We start from the raw sequence: 25626 nt of genomic DNA on the forward strand, positions 1-25626 counted from the left end.
TATATATATATATATATATATATATATTCTGTGGTCCCTCGACACGACAAGCGTTAATACTCTCTTATCTGTGAAGCGTTTTGCGCAAAAAAAAATATAATACATCGCTCCCAAACAACAGAACACGCCGGATAAATATACAAATGTATGTACAAATCGACGCGATGGAATATCGGACAGGCGCAGTGAATGCTCCCAATTAAATGCTGGAAAAATATAACTTTTATTCAGTTTGTCTCTCTCTCTCTCTCTCTCTCTCTCTCTCTCTCTTTTCTCTCCTTTATTTCTCTTTCTCTCCCCTTGTCTTTTTCCGCCTCTTAAGACTCGTTTCCACCGCGTGTGTGTGTGTGTGTGTGTTCGCACATTTATTTCTCATATCTTCCTCCATAAATATCACAACCGAAAAGCATTTTCGCGGTTGCGAGAAATGTTCTGTCACCGTCTCTGTGCGAGATAAGAGTGCGAAAATATATATTTACGTATATATATATGCATGTATGTATATATATAACTCTCTCTTTCTCTCTCTTACATTCTTCACAAATATAGAATATATCTCGAATAATATATATCGCGCGGCCGCTAATTTCCCGTGAAAAACCGTGTGTTAATAGTAATATCGTTCGCGCGATTTGCGAAAACAGAATATTTCTCGTCAATTGCATATCTCCTCCTCCTCCTCTTACTCCTTTGTCTCTCTCTCTCTCTCTCTCTCTCTTTCTCTCTCTCCTTCTCTCGGTTCGCGCGTTAACGCTCGCATAAACTAACGATAAGATTTAAGTTAATCGAGATATACACGCATTTTACACTACGTAGGTATACATCATATATGTATATAATATATGTATTATATATATATATATAGTGAATTTTTTTTTAATTAATTAATTTGTCACACGCTATGTCGTGGTCGCGACAAGCCGTCGGTGAATAAAATAAATTACGCGTGTGTAACTCTATATGTCATAATATATATTCTATCTCGACACTGTCACGCGTGTCGCAATTTATCTTCCTCTTTCTCTCTCTCTCTCTCCCTCTCTTTTTTATCTTATCTCTACGTTACAGTCGATATTTCGATATTTCGAATACGATCAGAGTCCTCATGCGCGACGTGCGGTCGTGAAGCCAAGAGCCGCATCGAGTCGCGGCGTCGAAGTAGGCCGTCGTGAGTCGCGCTCGTCTCGTTATTTCGACGTGCAGATCGAAGGAGAAGTCAACGAAACGCCAACCGGTGAGAACCGGCACCGTGTGCGTCGTTAATCGGTTCTAAACGGAGACTGCGCGTGGGCGCGCCACGGGTCATCGCGGTGTATGTCGGCGATTAATGCCGATGTCGTGCATTTTGAAAGCGGAGGAAACGTATCGATCAAATTCGCGGTCGGGGAAGATTTCGCGAAGTTTGAACGACTCGCCTTGCACTTTCAGAATGAGCCCGCTCGTGTGTACGACGCGTGCATACGTATTTATGTATATCTATGTAACTTCGCTCGGACGCTGATCGATTCCTTGGAAATATCTCTGCGAAATGCGATCGACTCACTGGACGACCTCCGTCGCTGCGGAGGCCTCCTCTTCTCACCGGTGTGTGAACCGTGAAACGCAATTGCACATACAAATTTGATAAAGGGGAACACACCGCTCGCGCGCGTTAAAACATACATATGTACAACGTGGCAATAATACTTGCTCGATCATAGTCAGTTCGCCTTCTTTACGTCCCTCGCTTCCCGGTCGATTTCCCCGCCCGGGGAAAATCTCGCCGCTCTCCTTTCCTAGGCGCGATCGTCGTGCTCTCCTCTCTCGAAGAGGACCTCGGCGGAGAGACGAGCGACGACGAGCGTCCACGAGACGGGATCACGAAGGCACCACGTGTTCGCCGGACACGCGTGGCCACGCTCGTCGCTCCGCCACGTGCATCCGCGACGTGGACGCGGCTTAGAGAACGGCACTCTTTTTAGAAAAATACGCCGGCTACTCTCGTGCCCCCTCCCCCCCGGATTACGTTCCTTTTTAGCTTCCGATCTCCTCTTTCTCTTCCCCGCGTTAAGTACTCCGCTAACTGGCCCGACGAAGACCAATCGATCGGATAGTCCCGTCAGCATTGCGAGCGGTATCGAGTCGTTTGCGACACTGTGTGTCGCCGATGGATATCCCGGGAAAAATTCACGCGATCGCATCCTGTTTGATCGAACGTCCGAGAACTCTTCTATTACCGGGCGACTTTCAACATGCCACGTGAGTCATCAGTCCCCCAATCGGATATCGGAAATCGGACCCCAATGAAATAAATGCGCAAAAAAAAAATACACGAAGTTTGGAGATTTTGCTTTGATCTCACAATTCGATACTGCTCGCAATATCTTGACCTACGCGAAACCGCCTTTACGTATTCCGTCTCTCGACGCGCACAAGCGAGCGCTCGGGGAATAACGTTGCGCAGGTTCGAGGAGAACAAGTACGACAGACGGCAAAAATCGCGGCTCTCTATCGCGCAAATTAAACTAGCTATTCGGTTAGCTATTCAGGTAATCGCTCGATAAGCGTTAACTACCAGTGAATTGACGTTCCCCGGTGATTACGAATAATACCAGCCATCAATTGCCGCGTAGAAGAATGAAGCGTTGCGCGCCGACGGGAGGAAATTTTCCACGCAGTCTTGCGACTATCGATCATTGAAAGACCTGAACATGCGGGATGGCCATAAATAGCGTCGTTATATATATCTCTCTTTCTCACGCTTTATATTATTACTTCCCTGTCTCGCTTTTCGCGGTATACGCGAGTTATTGTACGAAATTCAGCCTCGCACGTGGTTCCGAAGAGACGATGCTTTTTTTGGCACGCGAACGATACACACATACGGTCGACAGAAGCGATTCAATTTTGCGGGCTTGTGTAATTCAAGCTCGCTCTCGGTATGATTTATATGTAAACTTCTTTCTCTTTTTCCCTCTCCTTCTTTCTCGCAATTTCACAAGACGCGCAATGCGGATCACCGCGACAGTGTGTGTAACGCCAGAGCTTCGTCTTGTACACGGTGATCTTGTTGAGTGTATGTATATATGTATATACATGTGTGTATTTGTTGTGTATGTGTATGTTGCGTGTAAATACACTTAAGGTTCAATATACAAAATATGAATAGCTATTCGAACAGGATAGGTACTTTTCCAAGATTACCCTCCGCACATAGAAGCTAAAGAGTGATTTAGCGTTCGTTTGCAACATTCAAGTAATGCTCAGGTATACAGTACGCTTATCACAATATTGTCATACATCTCAGGTGATCTCACTCTTTCCCACTCATTCGCTTGCTCTCTTTCCTGTTCTCTCTCTCTCTCTCTCTTTCTCATATTTTCTCTTCCTTGCTTAAAATTCTTCTTCGTTTCCTTATTTAAAATTATCGATACAGTAATATTTATACACGTTAACAAATATATAATATATAGCTTTTAGTGCGTAAAGTATTTAGATTGAGCGTTGTCAAAACGTATATTCTACAACGACAGTATAATCTGTTCACTCGCGTCTAATCGCTCTCATGAATATAATTCTTGTTTTTTTTTCTCTCTCTTCTATGTTTTTAACTTTAATTTCTCTCTTTGTGTTTCTCCCCATCTGTCTTTCCGTGACAAAATATAAACTACGACATTCTGACGGAAACGTATAATTTCGATTATCTCCAATATCCCCGTATATGCGACACTTTTTCGCAGCGTTTTGTCACGTAAAATATACGTGTCTGTGATACACAAGATCCCCTCTCGTAGATCCTCACTTGTAACGCATGCTTAAAAAATCGATACGCCATCTGTCTAGACGGCATGAGAAATGCACCGGCTGAATTGCTTATGACAACGTATCGTAAAGACTCTCGCAGGCGTATAGTTTTTATTTCCTTTTCCGCAGATTTGATCGGCTCGGTTAGCAAAGTGTCTAAGAGAGCAGTCTGTAAAATAATGTCCGGCGTAATCGTGTATGTGTGTGTGTGTGTCGTAAAATTCAGTCGTACACAACAAGTTATATATAAAAATATAACTTCAATCGTCCTCTCTCGTTTCTCTCTTTTTCGCCTCTGTAGTCGTACGCGAAACGGAAACTGAAATTACGAGATCTATTGTTTTCACTGTAATTGTTGTAGGTTTAATCATTATCACAATAATATTTTCCTTGACTTGACCATAGCCTGTGACCGTGAGAACGTGGTCGAAGGTGTGTATATATGTGTGGATGTATATATATTGGCGATTCGAACGATTGTTGTATGCGATAGCCAACGTGTCCAGCACTCAGTCACGCTCGCGAGCGTAAAATCGTCAGTTGTGTCACCATCAACAATATGATAGAACGAAAATACATATCTCGTCGTGGAAAACTTAACAAGAAATCAGTGATGTTTTTCCTACGCATATCGTTGCGAAAATATCAGGATATCTTCACCCGTTCAATTCTCATCGAACGAATCCCTCTAACTGTCACTAAATTTCTTCTCCTCACAGACAGTCACGGTACAACGGCGTCAACGTTAAACCTAACGAATCGTTGTTCGTAGGATAATCGTGATTTATCGGAGGATACATCTCTTATAATTCTCGTCTCTTAAATTACAACGTCCATATTGCTGCGCCCGTGGTCATGTCGCATCTCTCTTTCGCGCGGCATTTTGTAGAAACGTTGCCCTTACCTCTCTCGATCGTGGGCGAACGCCAAAAGCTGTCTTGAGAACGTACAAATCGAGGACGTTCGAATCGATAGTCCTAATTAATGATGAACACGAGAACCGTCGTGATCGTTTTCCTGATCGCAATCGCCACGGGCGCAAAAATATACACATATCCCGAGTGTGCATCGGCATCACAGATCGGGACCTACCTTGGTTCATTCAAACGTCGTTATCACATTTGTCGCGGTGACTTGCACCACCTCGTCGATGTCGCGTGTCTTAACGAGGCCTGGTCGTCGGTTCGCGCGATGTTTATCCGCTCCGCGCGAGAAACTTATATTACTGATGTACTCGAGGCGTTGATCGTTATCGAGCGCGCGTTCAAAGCAGAAAATAATTCGTCGCTGTGGTCTACTAATTACACGTAGAAAAATATGACATTTCACATCAGGAAGCGACTATGTACATCAGCAATATAGCGTTCACCATTCTCGGGGGATTGTCCTACGTTATAAATATCACTCTCTCTCTCTCCCTCTCTCTCTCTCTCTCTCTGAGACACGATGTACTTTCGGAGTTTTGGCCGTCAATCGTTCGATACGCACACGAATGCGACGTGAAGTACCGATGTGAGCCGACTAAAACTGATTGTTTAAGTAACAACGATGACAAATGCGCACGAAATCGCTCCACGTGTTATACTTATTACTTAACGTAAAGAGAATCTGTATCTTACGACTGTACAAAGTATATATTCCTTACAAGATTACTCAACAAAAATAAACAAAGAAAAATAAAGGAGATAAGAAGAACGTAAATGGCATATAAGTACCATTCCTAACTGTTACGAAAGATTTCCTCCTAAATACAGATCCACCCTGAACTATAATTATACAAGTGACATAATAATAATAACGCTATTATGGACATGTGTGTGTAAAAAGGTGCCTAAGAAACGTAATTTATATATATATATATATATATGTGTGTATACGTTTACAAGAATAATCCGTTATCGAGAACCACGATGTGACTCACGCCACTCTCTCTCTCTCTCTCTCTCTCTCTCTCTTTCTCTCTCTCTCTCTCTCTCGTTAAATGCAAGGCAGCTGACTGACGTACTAAGGGAGAATGATAAAATCATATAAAAGAGTGTCCGATCCTACGTGCCTACTCACTTCTCTCGCGTTACGAACGAAGCCACGAGGATAACTAAGAAATAGATTGATCGAACAACAACCTAGTCCAATTGGCGTTATGTACAAGGAAGGGGGNGGGGGGGGGGGGGCAGGAAGGAACGATTCAATCAGGTGGTCGATTAGAGTAAGTCACTTGAAACACACCTGACTTGTCGAAAGCGACAAACGTCCTTTGGACCGAGTAGGATTCTCACTCTGTTGCTCTTCGCAAGGAACAACGTCCGTTGGTGTTACAGGCGATCATCCTCAATTATCCTTGCGAGCCTTCTTTTTGCTCTTCTTCTGCGGCTTCGCTTCTGTCCAGACGTCTGGAAGACACAGACAAGCGCGCCATTGAGCAACCTCGGGGAAAAACGGCTACTTCTGATTTTGAATATGTTAAACACGGAATTACCTCCTAACTCGTCGAACACGGCGGTTTTCTCTTGCGCCGCCTTATTTTCCTCCGCATTGTTTTCCGTCACTTTTTCCGCATTGTTAACGAGTTTTTTCGGCGGCGGCTCCTCCTCCTCCTCCTCCTCTTCTTCCTCCTCCTCCTCCTCCTCCACGGCAGACTTATTGTCCGATTTCGGTGTGCTCGGCACCGAGGCGGAGGTATTCTCATCATCGGATACTTTCTTGTTCTTCTTTGACTTTGCGGTTTTCTTCTCTTCTTTCTCGACTTTCTCGGTCTTCTCGGTCTTTTCGGCTTTCTCGGCCTGCTCGATCTACCACGTATAACGTTCGATATTTTATTTACATTACAATCGTAAACTAAGAAATTCCTAAACACTGGAATTCTATTAAATATAAGTGTACCTTGTCTTGCTCTTCCTTCTGCAGTTCCTCCTCTTTGCCTATCTCCTCGTCGGAGATAGATGTAAGGATCACGTCCTTCTCCTTGAGTTCCATGTTCTCATTCTCCTTGAGATCCTTGATTTCAAGCTTCTCTTGTTCTTTCTGCTTAGCTTCATTTATCAAATCAGCCTTCTTAGGGGTCTTCTTGCTCTTCTTCGATGGAGTCTCCTCCTCCTTCTTCTTATTCTTCTTGTCTTTGCGCGAGTAGGCTTGTTCCCAGTCTCCTGTTGATAATAATAATAATATTAGCACCAATAGATAACAGTACAAGGAAACGTATACAATACAAAGAATCGCAGAAGACAAATCTGATTTATTTATGCTAATACGGTAAAACCTCGATACATATGGTATTCAATGAGTTGTAGTGTAACCGGCGGAAAAGAGAAATAGACAACAAATAATAACATTACCAATTAAAATGAAAAGTGATGCAACCTAGCCTTCATTCCCCTTCCTTTCTCTTGTTAATTATCGGTGAACACGCGAGCGATTAAGTGTGGCACCCAGAAAATTTTCCTACTATGACACGGCAAGAAAATAAGAAAAGGAAAAAAAGAGGAGAATGCAAAACTAAAACAAAAGTGAATATGAGACAGAATTTGCTTCGTGGTTATTTAACGAGGCTTCTAATCGACAAACTGTCGCAAAACCGATTAACGAGAGGCAAGATATCAAAGAGATATAATTATTAAAGTTTCCGATTCGGGTTTGAATTGTGAGTCCAATTTTCGATGAATTGCTGTCCAATCAGCAATACATTTCGATGCGAATCACAACCCAAGAGATTAATGACTATGTGCGCAATCCAAACCCGCCAAACGGTACACGTGTAAAACAACCAACCATCGTCGAAGTCCGCTGGTCTCTCTTGGAACAAGTTCTTCAGATTCTTCTTGTTCTTCACCTGCTCCGTCTTGTTCTCCTTGCCAGCCTTGCCAACCGAGTTCGGCTCCTTCTCCTTTTTAGTTGTCGCAGCCTTGTTATCCTCTTGCTTACGCTCCACTAACTTCCCGTCAATGTCGTCTCCTTTTGCAACGGTGGTTTTCTTCGGAGCTTCTGCCTTCGCGACAGAAGTTTTCTTAGCCGGACTTGTTTTCTCAGTCGCGACCTGTCCATTAGCGGCTTTCTGTGATGAAACATACGAGTCATTTGATTTGTAATTATATCATCCAACAGTAAAGTAACAACACATTTTTTCGAGCAAGAAATGTTGAGTGAAATCTATAAATTACACATTGTATTCCTATTGTTTATATAAAGTTAAATTAGAGGATCTTCCTGAGACCTTTCTTTCACTCTCACCATACGATCCCATACAGTAAATAATTTGTATTTCTCGGAAAAATAATCGGATAAATATCTCAATATACTTCAACATTTTTTTATATATATTAATCATTTTCGTAAACTATTTCGTTGTTTTAATTTTTTTATAAGAAATCCCTGAAGGAATTCTTAACACCACTGATCTGGTGTAATCCCTCAGGTTACATCTTCTCATTGCACATTGGAGATGAAATATGGCCTAATTCCAAGTCTTATTAGCTTATAGTGAAAAATAATAGTTTCACTACACTCTGTGAGGCTGTAACAGCGGCGAAAGGTATCAGGAGTTCACAGAAGAAGAAAAGAAGAAGCAAGAAACGAGTGTAGAAGGTGCCGAAGAAGATCATTCGTCGTTGAATCCGCCAAGTCCAGGCGGGCCGCAATCACGAGAACACGAGAGTATGCCGCGAGAGCCACGCTGACAGGGAAAACAAATACCGTGTCGCAGCATTACGTCATGGCCATCGCGAAGGGAAGGAAAGCAGACACCCTCTCGAAGCAGACTTGGACCAGCTGATTAGCGAACGTGTGTGCGTGTGCATAGACGAGCGCGCACAAATGAGCCACCATATGGCGGGCGATCGCGACGTGTCGGAACAGGGAAAAGGGCGCGGAAAGAGTGAGAGAGAGAGAGATAAAGTACGCGCGGGTGAAAGAGCGAGAGAGAGACGCGTGTGTTCAACCTTTCTCCCTGCTGACACTTCACTAACCTTGACGCGCTTCTTAGGGAGCTTCCGGTTCACGACGGAGCCCGCGGAGAGCTTCGCGAACGGTGGTTGCTCGGCGTTCTTGAAGCCGAAGACAAACACGAGAATGACGTAGGCGATCACGATGCTAACGAAGATCGCTTCTTGGGAGACGCTCTGCAGAACGTCCATGGCGGTGGGCGACGTGGTGGGCGCGCGCAGGCTTGCGGAGGATGCGTTTAACGGCCGGGGGTCGTGCCGTCGACGGTGGACAACACGCGGACAATGACGACAGAGCAACGACGGCGGCGACAGCGCTCGGCGACGGTGAACCAGGTGGCTGACGCGACGCGCCGCGCGAACAGATCGACCAGCGACACTCCGCGCAGCACTGCGCGCGCTCTGGGGAGCGCGCGGTCAACCAACCGCTGCCAAGCGGGCGCCCGCCGGCGCTGACGCGGCTCTGACGCGTACCGCGGCCGCCTTCAGACCGTTGCTGCGCCGGCGGGCAACTTCACGCCGGTGACGCGATGTCCCGTCCGATTTCTCACTTCGGTTGTTCACTGAGACTTTTTCGTGCATTTAATTTGTCAAATTCATCTGGAAATTTTCGCGAATAACGAAAAGATTAGGTTAGCTAGAATTAAAAAAAAAATATATATATATATAAATAAGTTTAATAGTTTCACGTTTTGACATTCAGCCCTTCGTATTTTCCATTTTTTTTCTGTCATTTTCATTTAGTGTAGAAACTTTGTATTTTCATATAGCTTCTCAGTTAAATGAAAAAAAAAAACAAATATTTATGAATAACTCATTGTTATTGTAAACTTCTCCATCGATAATGCGAAAGATGTGATGGTAATGAAATATCGATAGTTACTTAGGCCCATTTAATTTAGAATTAGATCAATAGAGGCGTTCCCGGCGCGATCTTGCGAGTCTCGCACTTGTAAGCGAAACCGCGAGACTGCGAGCGAACCGCGTCTAGCGCGGCAACCTGTCGTTCGAGAAGTTACACTGCAACGAGGCCGATCCTCCAGGTTCGATCACTGCGAACGCTGCGACGAGCTTCGCGACGCTTCGGATTCGTAAAACGTACCTGCTTTTTAAATACGTACAATACGCGTGTTGGAACGTTCAGTAATCTATTTCGAATGTGGAATCAATTACGAGGTTCATCTTCTTTCCTCCGACGGAAAGTTGAAGGATAAGATTTTGAGAACTCTGTGTAAATGTTAAGCAAAATAATCTTAGATCGGATGTACGTGCAACCGAGTCTTTCGAAGATCTTGTAATTAAATCTCGTGGAATCTCAGGGGGAAAATATTAATCGAGATACCAAATCGAAATTCTCTCAAAGATGTTAAAAAAAAAAAGCTCTACCGCGAATTCCCCCATGTATCTTTTGTGAAACAAACTTTTCATTAGAAAACACTTCAACTTTTACTATTTATCGAAGGGAAGACAGTAATACACGATGTAATTACGAAGTTTAATGATAGATGCCGCCGTTGATTTCGTTACGTGTAAAACGTCATGTTTTTTGGAGGTTATGTTTACAGTCCCAAAACGCAAAGTACCACGCTCTGAGAATGCCGTTTGCCATTTGAGCTTTATGTAACTACGCATGGTCAAGTGCGATTGATTATTGGTCGGTTATGTGAAAAGTATACGTGACCTCGCATATACTATTGTTCGTCCGGGCGAGCTTCAGCTGTCGCAACATTGTTCAACGATCCCGTGTCGTGCGTCGCGTGTCTAATTGTTGGTTGCGATCTCCCAATTGATTTGTCATTGATTTGCACGATGTTGGAGGACGTGAAACACGTATTGTTGGTCCTTTCGGGGAAAGGCGGTGTCGGCAAATCGACGATCAGCACTCAGCTGGCCCTCGCATTGAAGGAATCCGGCTTTCGAGTGAGTATGTTTTGATGTTGTTACGCGATTAGCTCCGAGAATCACTCACTATCACTCTTGTGCTCCCAGATAACTTATCAGCAAACTTTAATGAAAACTTTTCTCCAGCTGTTAATCTATCGATGCACTCGAAGATGTATGTAGGTGGACATTATATAGATACTGGAATTGTGCATACCAATGTGCGATACTTTAACTTTGTGATGATTTAAATTCGTTTCCTTCAATGTATATTTCAGGTTTCATAAAAGATATATTTCTCTTTTCTAAATTTCAATGGCTCTTGGTTAATATTACACGACACATATATTCTTAATTACATTCTTCAGAATGTTACATAATTTACTGTATTCTCGAGAGTAAAATTGGAAACACGAATTGTGTAAATTATTGTAGGTAGGGATCCTGGATGTTGATCTTTGTGGGCCTAGTGTTCCTTACTTGCTGAACTTGGAAGAAAAGGATGTTCACCAGTCTTCTGAAGGGTATGTCCTGTCGTCGTTATGATGACTTATTGTTAATAAGCGATGGTTTGTTACCAAATCACTTGGAAATTCTGGGATTAATTGGACACAGATGGGTACCGGTATTCGCTGATGCGGAGGAGAAACTGGCTGTCATGTCGATTGGTTTCCTCTTGAAGAGTCAGAATGACAGTATAGTCTGGCGTGGGCCTAAGAAGACTGGTATGATCAAACAGTTTCTGATGGATGTGGTATGGCGGGATATCGATTACTTGATCATCGACACACCACCTGGGACCTCCGACGAGCACATTACAGTCATGGAGAACCTAAAGTATGTTAAGTTAAACGCTTGGTTCATCTTCCATATCTGATCGTTTAAAGAACAGGCAACAGTGTTAACAGCTGTGTTGTGATTAAACATGTTGCCTTGAAACCTTTTCAGAAACACAAAGTGCGACGGTGCGATTATAGTGACCACTCCGCAAGCGGTTGCGGTGGACGACGTGCTGCGAGAAGTGACGTTCTGCAGGAAAACCGGGATCAACATAATCGGTATCATCGAAAACATGAGTGGCTTCGTCTGTCCGTCGTGTACAGTGAGCATCCCTCTTTCATTAGTTACGGATTAATAAAGGGCACCCTGAGAAAATGTATACATATTTTGAATAGTTGTAAAGTCAACGTTCATTGACATACAGTTCATTTGCAAAATTCAAAAGAATCGACAGAAATGAATTTTTTTATCTACGCCGGTTCTCAAACCGATGATCGTTCCGGTCCAGGTACCGCGAAGCGAGTGGAATCGCAAAACGTCAAGTATCGTTGAAGTGTGTGTACATTTCTTTGGGACACCCTGTGCATCGTATTAGCTGCAAGTTCTCGCACAATACAGCCTCGTAAATTCCTCACTCGCAGGAGTGTACCAACATATTCTCCTCGGGCGGCGGCATAGCCCTCTCGGACATGGTGAAGGTCCCGTTTCTGGCGAAAGTGCCTATAGATCCGCAGATCGACAAGCTGGCGGATAAAGGACAAAGCGTGCTGGTAACGTTACCCGATAGTCAAGTCGCGCAGGTGTTCAGGAAGTTGGTCGAAGAGCTCACCAAGAGCAAGGAAGCTTAAGAACACGGCGTTTGCTGCTGTTTCGCAGTTGAGTGTGCACGGTGTATTATTATTCGTCTCTCGTGTGTGGTGTCACCGCTAGTTTTCGAGCGTATTTACCGATAACTGTATATACTAGGGAACACCTGCTTTTATACTACAGCGTACAATTGTAAAGAAGAAGAAAGAATAAACGATATATTTACGTGTGAAGCAGCTGCGTGAGAGGATGCGTACACACGGAATACAGGAGAGGAGGGTAGACCAGGACGGACGATCTGTACAGCAAGTATTCCGTTTTATTTTCATCCCCGGCAATATTGTTACAGTGCAAATCCCATTTATACGTATACACCGGAGGTACAGTGCTCCGGCGCCCGGCTTGTCGTAAAAAGAGAGGAACACGGCATATAAAACGATACACCGCGTTGTACTGTCTACGTGCGTCCAAGAACCTGTCGACCCTTGAATCGCGCGCGAAACGATATTTATTTGTTCCCCCAACCCCAGAGACCCTTGACGAAGCCGCTGACGAAGCCGGCCTGGCCCCTCTTGGCCTGATCGCCCATTTTGTGCGACAGATCGGGGAACTCGACCATGTTGAAGGCCAGGTCGAAGAACAGGGGCTTGCAGGGGATGCTGCGCATCGGCGGCGGCAGTTTGTAGACGTTCGGCTGCTTGGTGAGAAGCGCCGGGTCCTCCCTGTACTCGTGCAAGCGCTCGTACATGGGCTTCTTGCTCTTGGCGTGCTTGCTCGTGCCACCCTCCTCCTCGTGATCCTCGAGAACGCTGTGAGCGTGGGCGGCGTACTGGGCGGCCTCCACGGAGGCCTCCAGCTTGCACAGGGCCGCCCTCAAGGCGTCCGGCAGGATCTGGCTGTACTTGAGCGCGTCTCTCACATGCTGCAGCGATCTCTGATAGAGCGCCATAGCTTCGCGCCAACGGTGAAGATTGGCGAGCGACTGGGCTATGTAGTAGCAGCGGAAGGCCCGGTAGCCCTTCGTCTTCGCGGTCTGCTCCTCCAAGAAGTCCGCGTCCTCCTGCAGCTGGGAGATCTCCACGAGGTTATGCAGAGCGGCCTCGTACAGCCGCACGATATCCTGCGGCTTCGCCTTCTCGGACTCCTCCGCCGCGCTGACCAGCGCCAGGTTGCGCTCCAGCGTGCGCGACAGCCGGATGTACTGCAGATAATTGATCAGATGCTGCGGCGCCGACCACTTGTCGTTGCTCTCGCAACGGCTCTTCAGCTCGTTCTTGAAGTGATCGCGCACCGCCAACAGCGCGTCCTTGCAGTCGATCAGATGCGCTTCCAGCAGGTCGATCTTCGCCTGATTGGTCGCGGCTTTCTCCAGCGCTTGATTCAGCCTGGAGTCCGCGATGATCAAGCCGGCCGCCCTCGGCGGAACGGTCCCGCACGACTTGCCGCGCCACGTTACCTCCTCCGTGCTGGCCTGCTTCTCGCGCGTCTGCGCGATCAGGGAGTCCAGGCTGGCCATCAGCTCGCCGCTCAGCTGGCCGCGCATCTGCATGAGATCGTCTATAGCGCTGGTGTCGCCGATGTTGTACGCGCAGTACCTCAGACTGGGCGCCAATTCCTCCACCCGCGCCTTGTACATGACCTGCTCCGCCTCCGGCAACGCGGACGCCAGGTTGCCGTACACCACCTGAGCCTTCTTCAGGTTCTCCATGGCCTGTTTCCACAGCTGCAGCTCGAACTGCAGCGAACCGTTCATCCAAGCCACGTACGCCTGGGCTTCCAGTTTGGTGCGCGCGTCGCAGTTCACTTTCTGGACAGAGTTATACTTCGGTGATCTTGACTAGCCAAATAGATCATGGCGGTAGCAAACGCGGAAATTAAGTGTGCTATAGTTTTTTTTTTGTTTTTCCAAATTTGGAGAAAAAACGATTCTCCGCCAATTTTTCCACGGATTTCTTCGATTTCTTTCCCAAAGGTGCGAACATTTATTTAAGAACATTCATGTGTTTGATTATAAATCTGCCGCGTTTACTTTTTCTCGTAAAGAAGATGAGAGATCAGAAGAATTCACAGAAAAATTGGACGGAAAACAGTTTTCTGAAGCTTTGAAACTGTAAAACAGAGATTCGTAATTTTTAAATATATTCATCTACGGTTTGGGGAATCTTAATATTTCACACAGAAGCTTTTCTTCATTGAACAGCTGTTAGAAGCTCGACTACTTCGTCCTTCCATCCTGTCAACAACAAATAACACACCTCTATCAAATCCTGTAACTGCAAGGAATACGCAGCTGCTTTCTTTAGTCTCGATATCAGATGAAACTTTTTCCTCGGTTCCGTATTAGATTCCTGGCGCAGTTGCATCGCGTAACTCCAGGCACGTTCGGCCATTATCAAGGGCACTTGCAAGAATTTGTCCTCACTGACCATGACAGGGGTGATGTCTTTCCTCTTGAAGTGACGTCTGTCACCCTGTGGCACTTTCAGTACCTTCCGCAGTCTCCTGAGTCTTCTTGAACAGTAACCACGATATCGTTGGTAATCACCGTGCCGCAGGCCATGTTGCTGCTGGGCTTCCTTTATTATTTTCAAAACTATGTACGTGTTAAGTGTCGCCGACGGTATCAAAAAATAAGGGGGGGGGGTTGAAATTACAACAATAATTCCGACACTATCCTATATATGTTAGAACAATGCTGTGCGTCAATCGGTTGCATTTGTTAGTTTGACACATTCACCAACGTTTATTTCCTACAGACGGTGATCATTCATTTTAGCTACATCAGCACAAACCGTTGAGTGGTGCAACAACGAGAGGTTAGGGAACAACATATGGCACTTGGTCAATTCCGTCAGGACGTTTGCGTACTACAAAAGGATACTTTCTAAAGAATACGTTTTCGGCTCCTTCGCTGTCACGTCGTTCTGCAGCGCGTTCTCTCTCGAGAAATCCATCTTCTCCTCGACCACCATCGTGTTCCGACCACGTACTCAAGCCTCGTAAAGAGGAAATATAAACATGCTACGACGTCTGGTGCAACTTTAGCGCCAGCTGTAGTACACTCGACGATGTTACCCGCTAAGAAGACTCACCCGGATCATCGGCGCCACGTAGTTCGTATTTAACGCTCACAGAGGCGCTTCGCGAGAGAACGACGTGTGACGCCTGAAACACGCCTATAGGGGAAGCCCTCTCGTTCTTCACTCGGCGTGAAATCATCGGCGCTGCTTGTGTCGTGTCGAAGTGTCGAGGCGAGCCTCGGCGGCACCGAAGTCACGTACGCGAGCGACGAAATTCTACCAGAGATGTAGTTTCGCCGGATTCAATTTAGGCTTGTCTCACGCGGCTTTTAGCGTTTAGGGAACCGGGCTTGATTTAGTGACGTTGTAACAAACGAGCCCCGTTCGTTCCATGACTTCCCCACTCAATCATACGTAAGTAAACGCACCTTGCATATTCTCGCACGACGCGGAACACCCTCGACGAGACTGGCGTGACCGTCTCGAGAGAGAGAGAGAGAGAGACGTCACGACGTAATTCACGTCGACGAGGATTCCCAACGTACGTTAAACATGGGTTCGTGCACGTAGGGAAACCTGGTATATACGGGCGACTGTGCGTTCGCGCTTATCCCCCCTCCTCCTCTTCCTACCTTCGTCTTATCTCAACCGATAGCCGTAGCAGATGTCTGGTGATTTTAGGTTAGCAGAAGATGACAGTATTAGAAATAGAGGAAGACGCAGATAAACGCTCGGTTCCTCCTAGAAAGAAGTTCTGCTTGTCCCTGTCTGGCCGCGGACGTACGATCACCGTCGCTCCGCAGCCCCCTCGTTCATCTGCGAGAGGGGGCCTCCTGGATACACCAGACTTTACATTTAGTACATATATTTTGTTTTCTCGACACAATATTTTGCTACATCTGTGTTTATGATTGTTTCTGATGGTGTGTGTGCGAACAATGAAGGTATATTCCGATTACGTAGTTATTTTGTTTACTAAGGTACAAGCAAGATGTTGAATGGCTACCGTAATCAGCTGGGCAACCATCAGGATGGGAATTACGACACGTCTGGTGGTGGCAACGCGGAAGGCTTGAAGATAGCCACTCTATGCAATCTAGGGAATACTTGCTTCCTCAACAGTGTATTATATACTTTAAGATTCGCGCCTTCCTTCCTGCACAATTTGCATCATCTAGCTACTGATTTGTCCAACTTAAATGACAAACAACTTCAAACAAAAGTGAGTACCGAGCATATAAGTGATCTTTTCTGGAGGAAGAGTACAGTGTGTTTGTTTGGTTGCTACTTTGAAAGGTAAATTTTACCTTCTTGCAGGCCAAATCCTCTTCGTTAGGTAGGACTGGTGTGTCGCTAACGTCGAGCAGCAGTCGTAGCTGGAGCAGTAAAGACCTATTAGCACTAGCTGGACCAACAGGGGAAGCCAATAAACCTCGCATTCAAATAGCCACCGAAAAGTTGCACGAGCTCTTCATGGCGCTGCGGGCGTCGGAGATGCGAGAGAATAGCGAGCCTTATCAGCCGGATGCCTTTTTGCAAGCTCTTAGGTACGGATGTCCTTATCGAAAAGCGGACGGATTTGTTGACATTGCTTTGCATTATTTATCACTTGAATTATTCGTATTGTGTTAATTACAGGGAGGTGAATCCGATATTCGAGGGAAATCAACAGCAAGACGCTCACGAACTCCTGGTCTGCCTGCTCGACAATATCAGGGAGACCTTCCAGTTACTGGTCAGACACAGAGAGAGCCAATTTGGTCAGAGCAACGGTGGCATTCCTGACTTCAACACGGACCAGTCGACGGACGCGCAGTCGGAGAGCAGTGGTTCCGGCAAGAGAAGCATGCGTAAGTCCAGGAAAAAGAAGAAGATGACTACCAAAAGCAGTTCGGTATCTGTCGGTCAGCCGAGCGTGAACGGCATCACGACGTCCGCGATGAGGCCGTACGAGAATGGCCACTTGGAGTTCGCTGAGAGCAACGGCGAGATTGGCACGCGCAAACTCGAGAGTAAAAGGTGTTTCATCTCCGAGGACTTCGAGGGAGTCAGTTTGCTGCGGACAACGTGTCTGGAATGCGAATACGTCACGGAACGCAAAGAAACGTTCTGCGACATATGCGTACCCATCGACATCGACCGTTCGAACGAGAAAGGTGCGTATCACCACCAATCGTCGAGTCTTTGGCTCTCGGCACAATTTCCGACATCTTTTTTTCGTTTTTCTTGCGACACACAAACCGGAGATAAAAGCAAGAAGGCGTGCTGTTGCTGATAACATTTTCCTTCTTGCAGACGACGACGGCCGCTCGGTGGACAGCAGCGAAGTGTATAAACGTGCTGTAGTGACTAGTGAGCTTCTTTGGGGTAGAGACAAGTATTGGTGCGCACGTTGCCTACGATATAACGAAGCTCGCCGAGCCGTCTGTTTTCCCTCCTTACCGAGGCTCCTCATTTTGCAGCTGAAGAGATTTTCCACTGCCGCCGGGTGAGTAATCGCGCAGTATCTATCCACTCAATTAGAAGTGCGAGAGAGTCAAGGAAACAACAGGTTGATTACTACGTGATTATCGTACGTACACATGAAGAAAAAAGCGATTGTACCGACACAATCTGTGATCATCCTCCTTGAAAAAAAAAAAAATATCGCCAACTAATTACGCGTTGGCGCAACAATACGTCGCAATGACGCAGCTGCTGACCGCAATCGTCGGATCAATTAATAACGTTAGAGCAACCGTAATCATAACTTGTTCAATTAACCAAACGTTGGTCTTGAAAAAAAAAAAAGAAAATGTTTAAGCAAAATTTCGCCGATTCCACCACTTTTTTCTCTCTCAGCGTAATCAATATCGGATGAGTATAATTTCAAATTCGTTAAATCTATCCTGAGAAAATTATCCGATACGTAACGTCACTTCCGGATCCCATCGTCGACTGAGAAGCCCTCCTTTTCGCAAATCCGCATCGCCATCATCACCGAGAACGTACGCTTTCAGTTCGATGGAGAAGATCAACAACCACATGCCGACGCCGCTCACCTTGCAATGTTTCTGCGAGGAGTGTAGCAACGATCAGACGCGCGGGCCAACGACCGGCGGCGGGGGCGAGTCTACGCGACACGTGTACAAATTGTATTCGGTCATAATGCATCAGGGCGCGACGATGACCGCCGGTCACTACGTCGCTTACGCGCGTCTACCGGACGAGTCCGCGTACGCGGAGTACTACCAGTGCGATCGCGACAACAAGCGGCCGAATCCGGGCCAGGGCGGCAGCGCGAGCACAAACTCGTCGTCTTCCACGTCCGATAAGTCGTCATCGTCGAGTATACTCAAATACTTTAGGAGTAAGCCCAGCGTGAGCGAGAACAAGGAGCAGGTGGTGAAGGTCGGGTGTCGCAGCATGGACTGTTGCGGCATCAGGCGCAACAAGCAGGCCGTTACCTGGCTGGAGTGCGACGACGAGGCGGTGCACGTGATCCCGTTGCGAGAGCTCGAGGACAAATTGGCGCCCAATCCGCGCAATTCCGCCACCCCCTATCTCCTGTTCTACGTGAGATCAACGACGTAAGAGGTCGGCTTCCCGTCGAAAATGTGTATCAAAAGTGTCCCCCACTTCCTTCGAGATTCCAAACGAAGCAATATAAATATAAAACGGGCCTCGTTCTCTTCTTCATTCACCTTCTTTGCCCTGTCGCCGCATTCTCTCGTATCCTCTCTCTCTCTCTCTCTCGCACCTCTTCGACTCCTCAACGACTGTGGTGTGATGTACCGCACATTCCAAAACAATCCCCGTTTCTTCCTCCTGTGTGTACGAAAGTGCCGCCGTTTTAGAGCATGCGGGCGTGAGTAATGATAATTTAATAGGAAGTAAAAAACATCGCTCCTTATCGCGCGAGCAGCTTACGTTATATTAATTAGATTCCCGGCGATTGCATAGACGTACACTGCTGTCGGAAAGTCTCGGGAACACGGATCTAGATTTTCCTCGTACTGTGAGAGCGGCGAAACGAAGAATCATTCTTCCTCGGCCGATAATTCGCTCTCACAATGTATTCTTTAGGTGTAGTAATTTAGAGATCGAGTACTCTCTCTTTTAACTCTGAATTTTTAGACACAAGGGAAGGTTAAAGAAACACTTGGGAGATTAGAGTTTTAGGAAATTTAATCATATACCGACCATGTCAGACTGCGTGTAATTGGCCTAAGAACGAATTGTGTAAAACTGAGGCTGATTAAATTTTTCATTAAAATTGAAAACAAAATTTACTTCTGTGATATTCCATTGGCAGATTGGTGTATTATTGTTTCCTTCCATTGAGTGGCGTATTGATACATAAAGCAAGAATTTAAGTGTGTGTATAATTTAAATATATATATATATATATATATATATNTTAAACGTTTTTAAATGTACTTAATATTGAATTAGGTTTAACAGACATGAGGGGATGACTGAACGGTGGAAACGAGGCCGAAATTAGGATCAAAAACTGCAGTGGGAGAAATAATTGATGTACATTATATGTCATCATTTATTTCGAGATAATCTCTTCGAAAATACTGCGTTTTTCGTCCGGTGTCTCTAGATTTTGCGACGGTGATAGTGTACGAAGATAACGTGCGACCTGTAAAGTAACGAAATAAATACCGTCGGGGACTCGACTTAACGAATCAACACACAAATCAGCGAATGTCGACTCCGCGCTTAGACTTACTCTTAGCCTTAGTTGGGACGTGGAACGTTTTATTATTGAGTTATCTGTAAAATAATAAAAAAATATTATGTATTCTTGACGCGTGTCCGTGTTCTCTGCGAGTCCACGTCCACATCCACGAGATGGAGACACCTGATCCGATTTCGAAATAACGCCGCTCGCCGCGACTTCATATGGATAGACGTCATTGCGACGTATCTTGAATATTTCAGGGTGCCTTTTATTGCGAACGTCCGTTGTCGCTCGAATCCTTGCCGATTGCGACATTATTAATCGATCACGCGTCGAAAGGTAACGAACGATGCCATTTATACTCGCCGTCGCATGAGCGCAAATAAAGATCCTTCGCGTGACGTCCAGTCGCCTTTCGAATCGCTTTCGAATAAATTCGATGTATAATTGATACGATAAGCGGAAAAAAGGAAAAGGTGTATACATTCTCGTAACTAATTCAAGCAGACTTGTTTCTCTGTTGTTTTCCGATTCGTCCGAAACATTCTGTCTCAGGCAAACTCGACGCGATTCGTCTTCGCCGAGAATATATCCAGGGGAAAAAGATCCTGTATGAAATTTGCCTATATATATATATATATATATATATATATATATATATGATTATATAATCATATATATTCGCAACGAAAAAGTACCGTTTTTTTTTTACAAATTATATGCAAATACAATCGAAATAAATGCTTCTAGCTGCTCGTGCTTCTGACAGCACATGATGTCGACATTAAATAAATCAAATGACAAAGCATCATTTTTTCGTAGAGACATATATGATCACATATGTAATCACGTATATGGACAAAATTCATTCATAATTTTATATAATTATATATAATCATATATAATCATATATAATCATATATAATCATTTTTTTCCCCGGATCGCGCACACGTTGGTCACTTGAGATTTCGTGCGTATATGCGCGCACACGCACGCACGCAAGTCAAAGTATTTGTTTAATGTCAGCTCAATCATACGTGGCTACATCCGTATATCGATTATTTTCATAGGGGGTCAGTAGTGGAGTAGTGTTCCACCTGTCAGTCGGACGCGTTGTAGTTCCTACTACTTCCAGACGTGATACATTCAGTAGTTCGCGTATCTCTTAGGAATACGCTCCTACACACGGCTATGTTCTTGTCGGCGCTCCTCGAGTAAGGTGAGTGAATAAAATAATATGCGTGACGTTCTGTTGTGCGTATTTAACAGCGTAATTCAAACTCGGCCTGTTTGAAACGCTCCTGACATCGAGACACAGAACAAGACGAGTGACGAATGAAATCCTCCGACTTTCCGACGAGAGATTTGGTTTCCCGCGCGCGTTCGATTTCGGAAGATCGAGCGGCACATTTGTAATCTTAACAAATTAGCTGCCCGCTTTTGATTGAAACTTGTCCTTAATCGGAGAAACACCGACCCGCGCAGGAGAATTTCCGTTCTAACTTTATCGATGAATTCGCGTTAACAACCGCGTCTCAATAATGACTCTGAAACTCTGTACCTCAAATACTCGCTCACACACACACACACACATACACACACACACATACACTTTCTCTTTCTTCAGTTCGGAATTTTTTAATAAGTTTTCTTCTTTGTGCGCATAATTTCCGAGTACCCGAGACACATTCATCTGCAATTATTAGACACCGTGTTCTCAATATGGTGAGTAAATTAAAGCGACATCGTATGTATATCGATGTGAACACACGTAATTCACACACAATCGAAACCGCACAAGCCACTGGCACCATTTTCGGCTGGAGGGGAAGAAAATCGAAGAAGAGGAGAAAACGGCAGGAATGCTCGGGATAAAAGCGTACCTGCGCCCTTCAACCTTTCGGATTGCTAATGTCCTCCACAACATGAAAATCCTGCGAGATTTCGAGCTTTCTCACGGTGTACATTATTACATTCGCATTCCGCTCCATTGAACGAACATAATCGATACACCCGGCCGTTCGCGGCGAAGCCACCGATAAATGGATGTCACGATGACATATCTGCGCGCCGTTCACGATATGCGATTTGCTGGTTTCACCGGGGCGAAAACACTCGGTTCCCATCAGCAGGCGATTCCCCGGCCGACGTTATCGTCAAACGAATCAACCCAAATACGTCCCGATCGTTTCTCTCTTTCTCACGGGATACGTTTTAACGACGACGTCGTCGGTGTTTAAGGCGCACGGTGCACGTCGTGCTCTCGCAGTAGGTCACTTATCACCACGCGTAATTCTCTCCAAGTCGAACCGCCTCCACATACCGTGCAGCCACTGTCTCGTGAATGGTATACTTAGGGCCTCAGCAGAATGGCTGACTTATGGGTTCAAGACAATGTTTTTCTAAGCCCTAAGCCTTTGTCTTTAAGGGCCTCAGCGGAACGGCTGACTCATCATTTTAAGAGACCATTTTATGACCTCAATCTACCTACCTTATAAGCGTAATATTCCAAGAATATCATATAAATGTCATTCAGTATTAAAATAATACTCTTATAATATTCTAAGAATGTTATGCAGTATTTTTTTAATATTATAGGAATGATGTTCTATCGATGTTATATGTCCGCTACACATATTTTTGGCATATTATAAAAATGTTCTTAGAATATTAAAAAAAAATAAAATAATATGGAATAATATATAAAGGCATAAAAACATTGTTTTAAGATTACAAGTCAGCCATACTGCTAAGGCCCTTATGCGATCAACGAGAGAAGAGAAAATATTGCGCGTGAATTTTTATTTGATGGGCGGATCGATCGATCGGTGTGATACGTTCCACGAGGGAGTTGCCAAATTAGCGAGTCGCAAATCGATCGAATCGTTACGGAAGGCACGTCGAAGACGAAATTCTCCGCGTTCGCCTCGGCGCGAACGTGAGGAGAACGTTTTTCCGGGTTTTTTTGCGAATTTTTCGCGAACGTATCGGCCGCGGTATCTTCAGTCTGGGGGGAGTAGAACCGCCGGTCGGTTTTATTTGCACGCGCGAATTATTCTCTGCCGATTCCCATTGTGCCACTGTGTTCATTGCAGACGTACTCAAGTCGAATAAATTATCATTATGATGAAGCATCAGCAAGTTACTGTAGACATGGTAAACATGGTGTTTACCGCTTGCTCCTACTTGGCGCTCGCTGGTGCGGTTTGGATATTCCTTCGGCTCATTCAGGCTTGCTTTTGGCTGCCGAAGCATCTGAAGAGGCAAAATGACGTTCAGAAAATGTTACAGGAGAAGGTAAACTGCTCACGAGTCTATCGCCTTGAATTCGTGTGTTCTTTTTTCCCAGTCAATACACCAACCAGATATTCAGATAGCACAATATATTCTATGAATATTCTTATGAAATACGAATATTTTTAATTCCAAAATATTCGCGAATCGAATATTCCATGAATATACGTATAATATTGTAAACAGAGATTCCTACTCATACATAGTAAACAAGAAACATTAAATCAATCTTCTGAAATTGAATTGATTTTATATGGATTTCGCAAACATCACGAGATGATATTTTACAAATGTTTTTAAACTGTTACTCGATGATATAATATTCCTAAATATTAAAATCATAGTGCAGAAATATGAGTCAAATATCGTCAACAATGACGTTGTATATAATATTAAGAATTACATATTTGAAAACGTGTTACGTGTCATAAAATGTCATTGTAATGACGTTGTGTTAATGATTTCTCGCTTAATGAATATATTCATCGTAGAAAAGAATGTTCTTAGAACATTCATAAAGTTCATTTACTGCGCATGTGCAATGCATTGATCTAACTGGAAAGTAGCCAATCCTATATATGCATATACCTTTGGCATATGTACTTAATTGGAAACGGAGATCTGCGTGTGCTCGCGTAGAACTTTCGTATGTCTCAGGAACTCCCCACGCCTTCACCCGCCTACAACATTCAATGAAATATTCTATGCGCATTTCTAGAACATTTATAGTAATGTCATTCGAATATACTAAGAGCATACTATATGATCATATGACAGGGTTTTAATATATTCTATGAATGTACAATTATTCGTAACAAATATTCGTAGAACATTCATAGAATATTTTTGTGCTGTCCAGACCTGTCCTTTTTAGTGCTGCACAAGAACTTTACCTTTTTTTTTAGCGCTCAGTTATACAGTCGTTTCGCTCCAAAGGCGGAAAGTGCAACTTAGTCCAGCTAAAAAGAACAAATTTATAATTTTAACAGACTTATGGGAATGGCTTTATGAAAGAGAACAATCGATTATTTGGAATTTATTATCGTTCAGGTGGACAGCTACGAGAAGTACGTGTTCGAGTGCGAGGAGAAGGAAAAGGCGGAAATGTTGGACCAGATCGACGACGGGAAAAAGAGCCTCGAAATGTCGGAGAAGTGGAAGGAACGAAGGGAATGCCTGGACATGCTGAAGCGTGAGCTGCAGAGAGTTCAGGAAGGCAAGGACATGTCCGACTGGGATAGCTTGCTGGACGAGGAGTTGAAGAAGCACGCGGAGGAACTGGACTCCGAGAAATTGTTCGAGGAGGAGGAGGAGGATAAGCAGGAGAAATCTAAAAATAAAGACAACAAAGAGAAAAGTAACGGTGAAAAAGAGGGCAAGAAATTGATCGAGGTGGACAACGAGCCGAAGAAGGAGAAATAATGTCCGTCGAATGTCTTAAAAGTGCCTTAACGAGACTTTTACGAAAGTTTTGCCGAACCACTTTATAATCATTTGATACACATAGAGGAATACTCGAGCGAAAACGGAAAGCTGTTTATATAAACGGTCTTGCGGGATATTCTGCGTCGACAGCTTCACGCAGCGTCGGTAATTGACAATTAAGCGATTGAAAGGGAGAAGTTGCTCGACAAATTGAATCCCTCGAATGCGCGCATACACGATTCTATTGTTTGATTAATAAGTTTAACTCACACAATTCAATGTATTTACTAATATAAAGATGGTTTTTTTCCGCCTGTAGAATACAAGTAAGTTTTATCATGAATTAATTTAGTGTTTTACACACGAGTGACATGTAATTTGCGACATTGTGAGAATTATTATGTATAATCGATGTAAAGGAGTACGTCTCTTTCGTAGACAATCGCACATTTGCGACCGAAATGGGGAATAAAGTCTTATATAAGCGCATACATATAAGCATATGACGTTCTCGAAAAGCGAAAAGGAGGGAAATTACCGGAAGTAACAAAAAATACATATATTCTAGTAGATACTCTTTGCAGCAGTGTTCTCCTCTATCAATGTGTCAACTCACCTACAAACAATGTCTTCGATAAATAATTCCACCACGGCGATCAGGATCGATACCTCGAGCGCTTGTGTGCGTCGATTCGAGAATATCGATATCGCGCGACTTCGAGAATCGCAGTCACCAGCGGCCATTAGAAGCGGGTCGCCGCGGGACGGTGCGCATTCGAGAGAAGCCGTTCCGGCCGAAATGAATAACGCGCGCGGATTCTCGTCGCCAGGAATGCTGAAAGTAAGTCCCACATCTTTGCTGTAACGACGTGTCGTTAAACACAGTCAATTGCCGAACGGGTATTTCGCGGATCGGATCGTCGGTAGTCGAAATCTCGATCTTGAGCTACCGAAAGGCCGTCGAAAATGAATCCGGCCTGTAAATTACCATTGAAAATATCGCGAGTGTCTCGTAGCAAAATGCGGCAA

At 44.7% G+C, this 25626-nt stretch overlaps 5 protein-coding genes and 1 long non-coding RNA gene across 7 annotated transcripts; 3 read left to right on the forward strand and 3 right to left on the reverse strand.

Annotated features, from left to right (window-relative positions):
- Positions 1 to 3980: 3980 nt before the first annotated feature.
- Positions 3981 to 9129, reverse strand: LOC106745364 (glutamic acid-rich protein-like). The gene is made up of 5 exons (XM_014620910.1): positions 8742 to 9129; positions 7549 to 7831; positions 6664 to 6926; positions 6260 to 6572; positions 3981 to 6173 (listed from the first exon to the last, which is right to left on the reverse strand). The coding sequence occupies exons 1-5, from the start codon at positions 8907 to 8909 to the stop codon at positions 6112 to 6114; spliced, it is 1089 nt and encodes a 362-aa protein (XP_014476396.1). The 5' UTR covers positions 8910 to 9129; the 3' UTR covers positions 3981 to 6111.
- A 574-nt stretch (positions 9130 to 9703) lies between these two features.
- LOC106745366 (cytosolic Fe-S cluster assembly factor NUBP2 homolog) lies at positions 9704 to 12418 on the forward strand. 2 transcript variants are annotated; one of them, XM_014620914.1, is made up of 6 exons: positions 9704 to 9815; positions 10270 to 10637; positions 11034 to 11122; positions 11214 to 11435; positions 11547 to 11700; positions 12020 to 12418. In XM_014620914.1, exons 2-6 carry the CDS (start codon positions 10527 to 10529, stop codon positions 12224 to 12226), a joined length of 783 nt encoding a protein of 260 aa, XP_014476400.1. In that variant the 5' UTR covers positions 9704 to 9815; positions 10270 to 10526; the 3' UTR covers positions 12227 to 12418. The 2 variants fall into 2 exon arrangements, with proteins under 2 accessions (XP_014476400.1, XP_014476399.1); XM_014620913.1 differs by having other exon boundaries at positions 10283 to 10637.
- A 66-nt stretch (positions 12419 to 12484) lies between these two features.
- LOC106745363 (signal recognition particle subunit SRP68) lies at positions 12485 to 15267 on the reverse strand. The gene is made up of 3 exons (XM_014620909.1): positions 15067 to 15267; positions 14441 to 14778; positions 12485 to 13992 (listed from the first exon to the last, which is right to left on the reverse strand). The coding sequence occupies exons 1-3, from the start codon at positions 15155 to 15157 to the stop codon at positions 12694 to 12696; spliced, it is 1728 nt and encodes a 575-aa protein (XP_014476395.1). The 5' UTR covers positions 15158 to 15267; the 3' UTR covers positions 12485 to 12693.
- A 103-nt stretch (positions 15268 to 15370) lies between these two features.
- Positions 15371 to 19476, forward strand: LOC106745362 (ubiquitin carboxyl-terminal hydrolase 1). The gene is made up of 7 exons (XM_014620908.1): positions 15371 to 15619; positions 15887 to 16063; positions 16186 to 16427; positions 16523 to 16752; positions 16844 to 17361; positions 17501 to 17693; positions 18205 to 19476. Exons 2-7 carry the CDS (start codon positions 15898 to 15900, stop codon positions 18776 to 18778), a joined length of 1923 nt encoding a protein of 640 aa, XP_014476394.1. The 5' UTR covers positions 15371 to 15619; positions 15887 to 15897; the 3' UTR covers positions 18779 to 19476.
- Positions 19477 to 20797: 1321 nt separating this feature from the next.
- LOC106745367 (nucleolar protein 58) lies at positions 20798 to 25135 on the forward strand. The gene is made up of 3 exons (XM_014620915.1): positions 20798 to 21097; positions 22974 to 23175; positions 24223 to 25135. Exons 2-3 carry the CDS (start codon positions 23002 to 23004, stop codon positions 24592 to 24594), a joined length of 546 nt encoding a protein of 181 aa, XP_014476401.1. The 5' UTR covers positions 20798 to 21097; positions 22974 to 23001; the 3' UTR covers positions 24595 to 25135.
- LOC106745368 lies at positions 23596 to 25414 on the reverse strand. Its single transcript, XR_001374518.1, has 3 exons — positions 25214 to 25414; positions 24066 to 24131; positions 23596 to 23852 (listed from the first exon to the last, which is right to left on the reverse strand). It is a non-coding gene; the product is annotated as an uncharacterized LOC106745368 (long non-coding RNA).
- Between the last annotated feature and the right edge of the window lie 212 nt (positions 25415 to 25626).

Source organism: Dinoponera quadriceps, unplaced genomic scaffold, assembly GCF_001313825.1.
Source record: "Dinoponera quadriceps isolate SergipeBrazil2010 unplaced genomic scaffold, ASM131382v1 scaffold1609, whole genome shotgun sequence".
Lineage (NCBI taxonomy): Eukaryota > Metazoa > Arthropoda > Insecta > Hymenoptera > Formicidae > Dinoponera > Dinoponera quadriceps.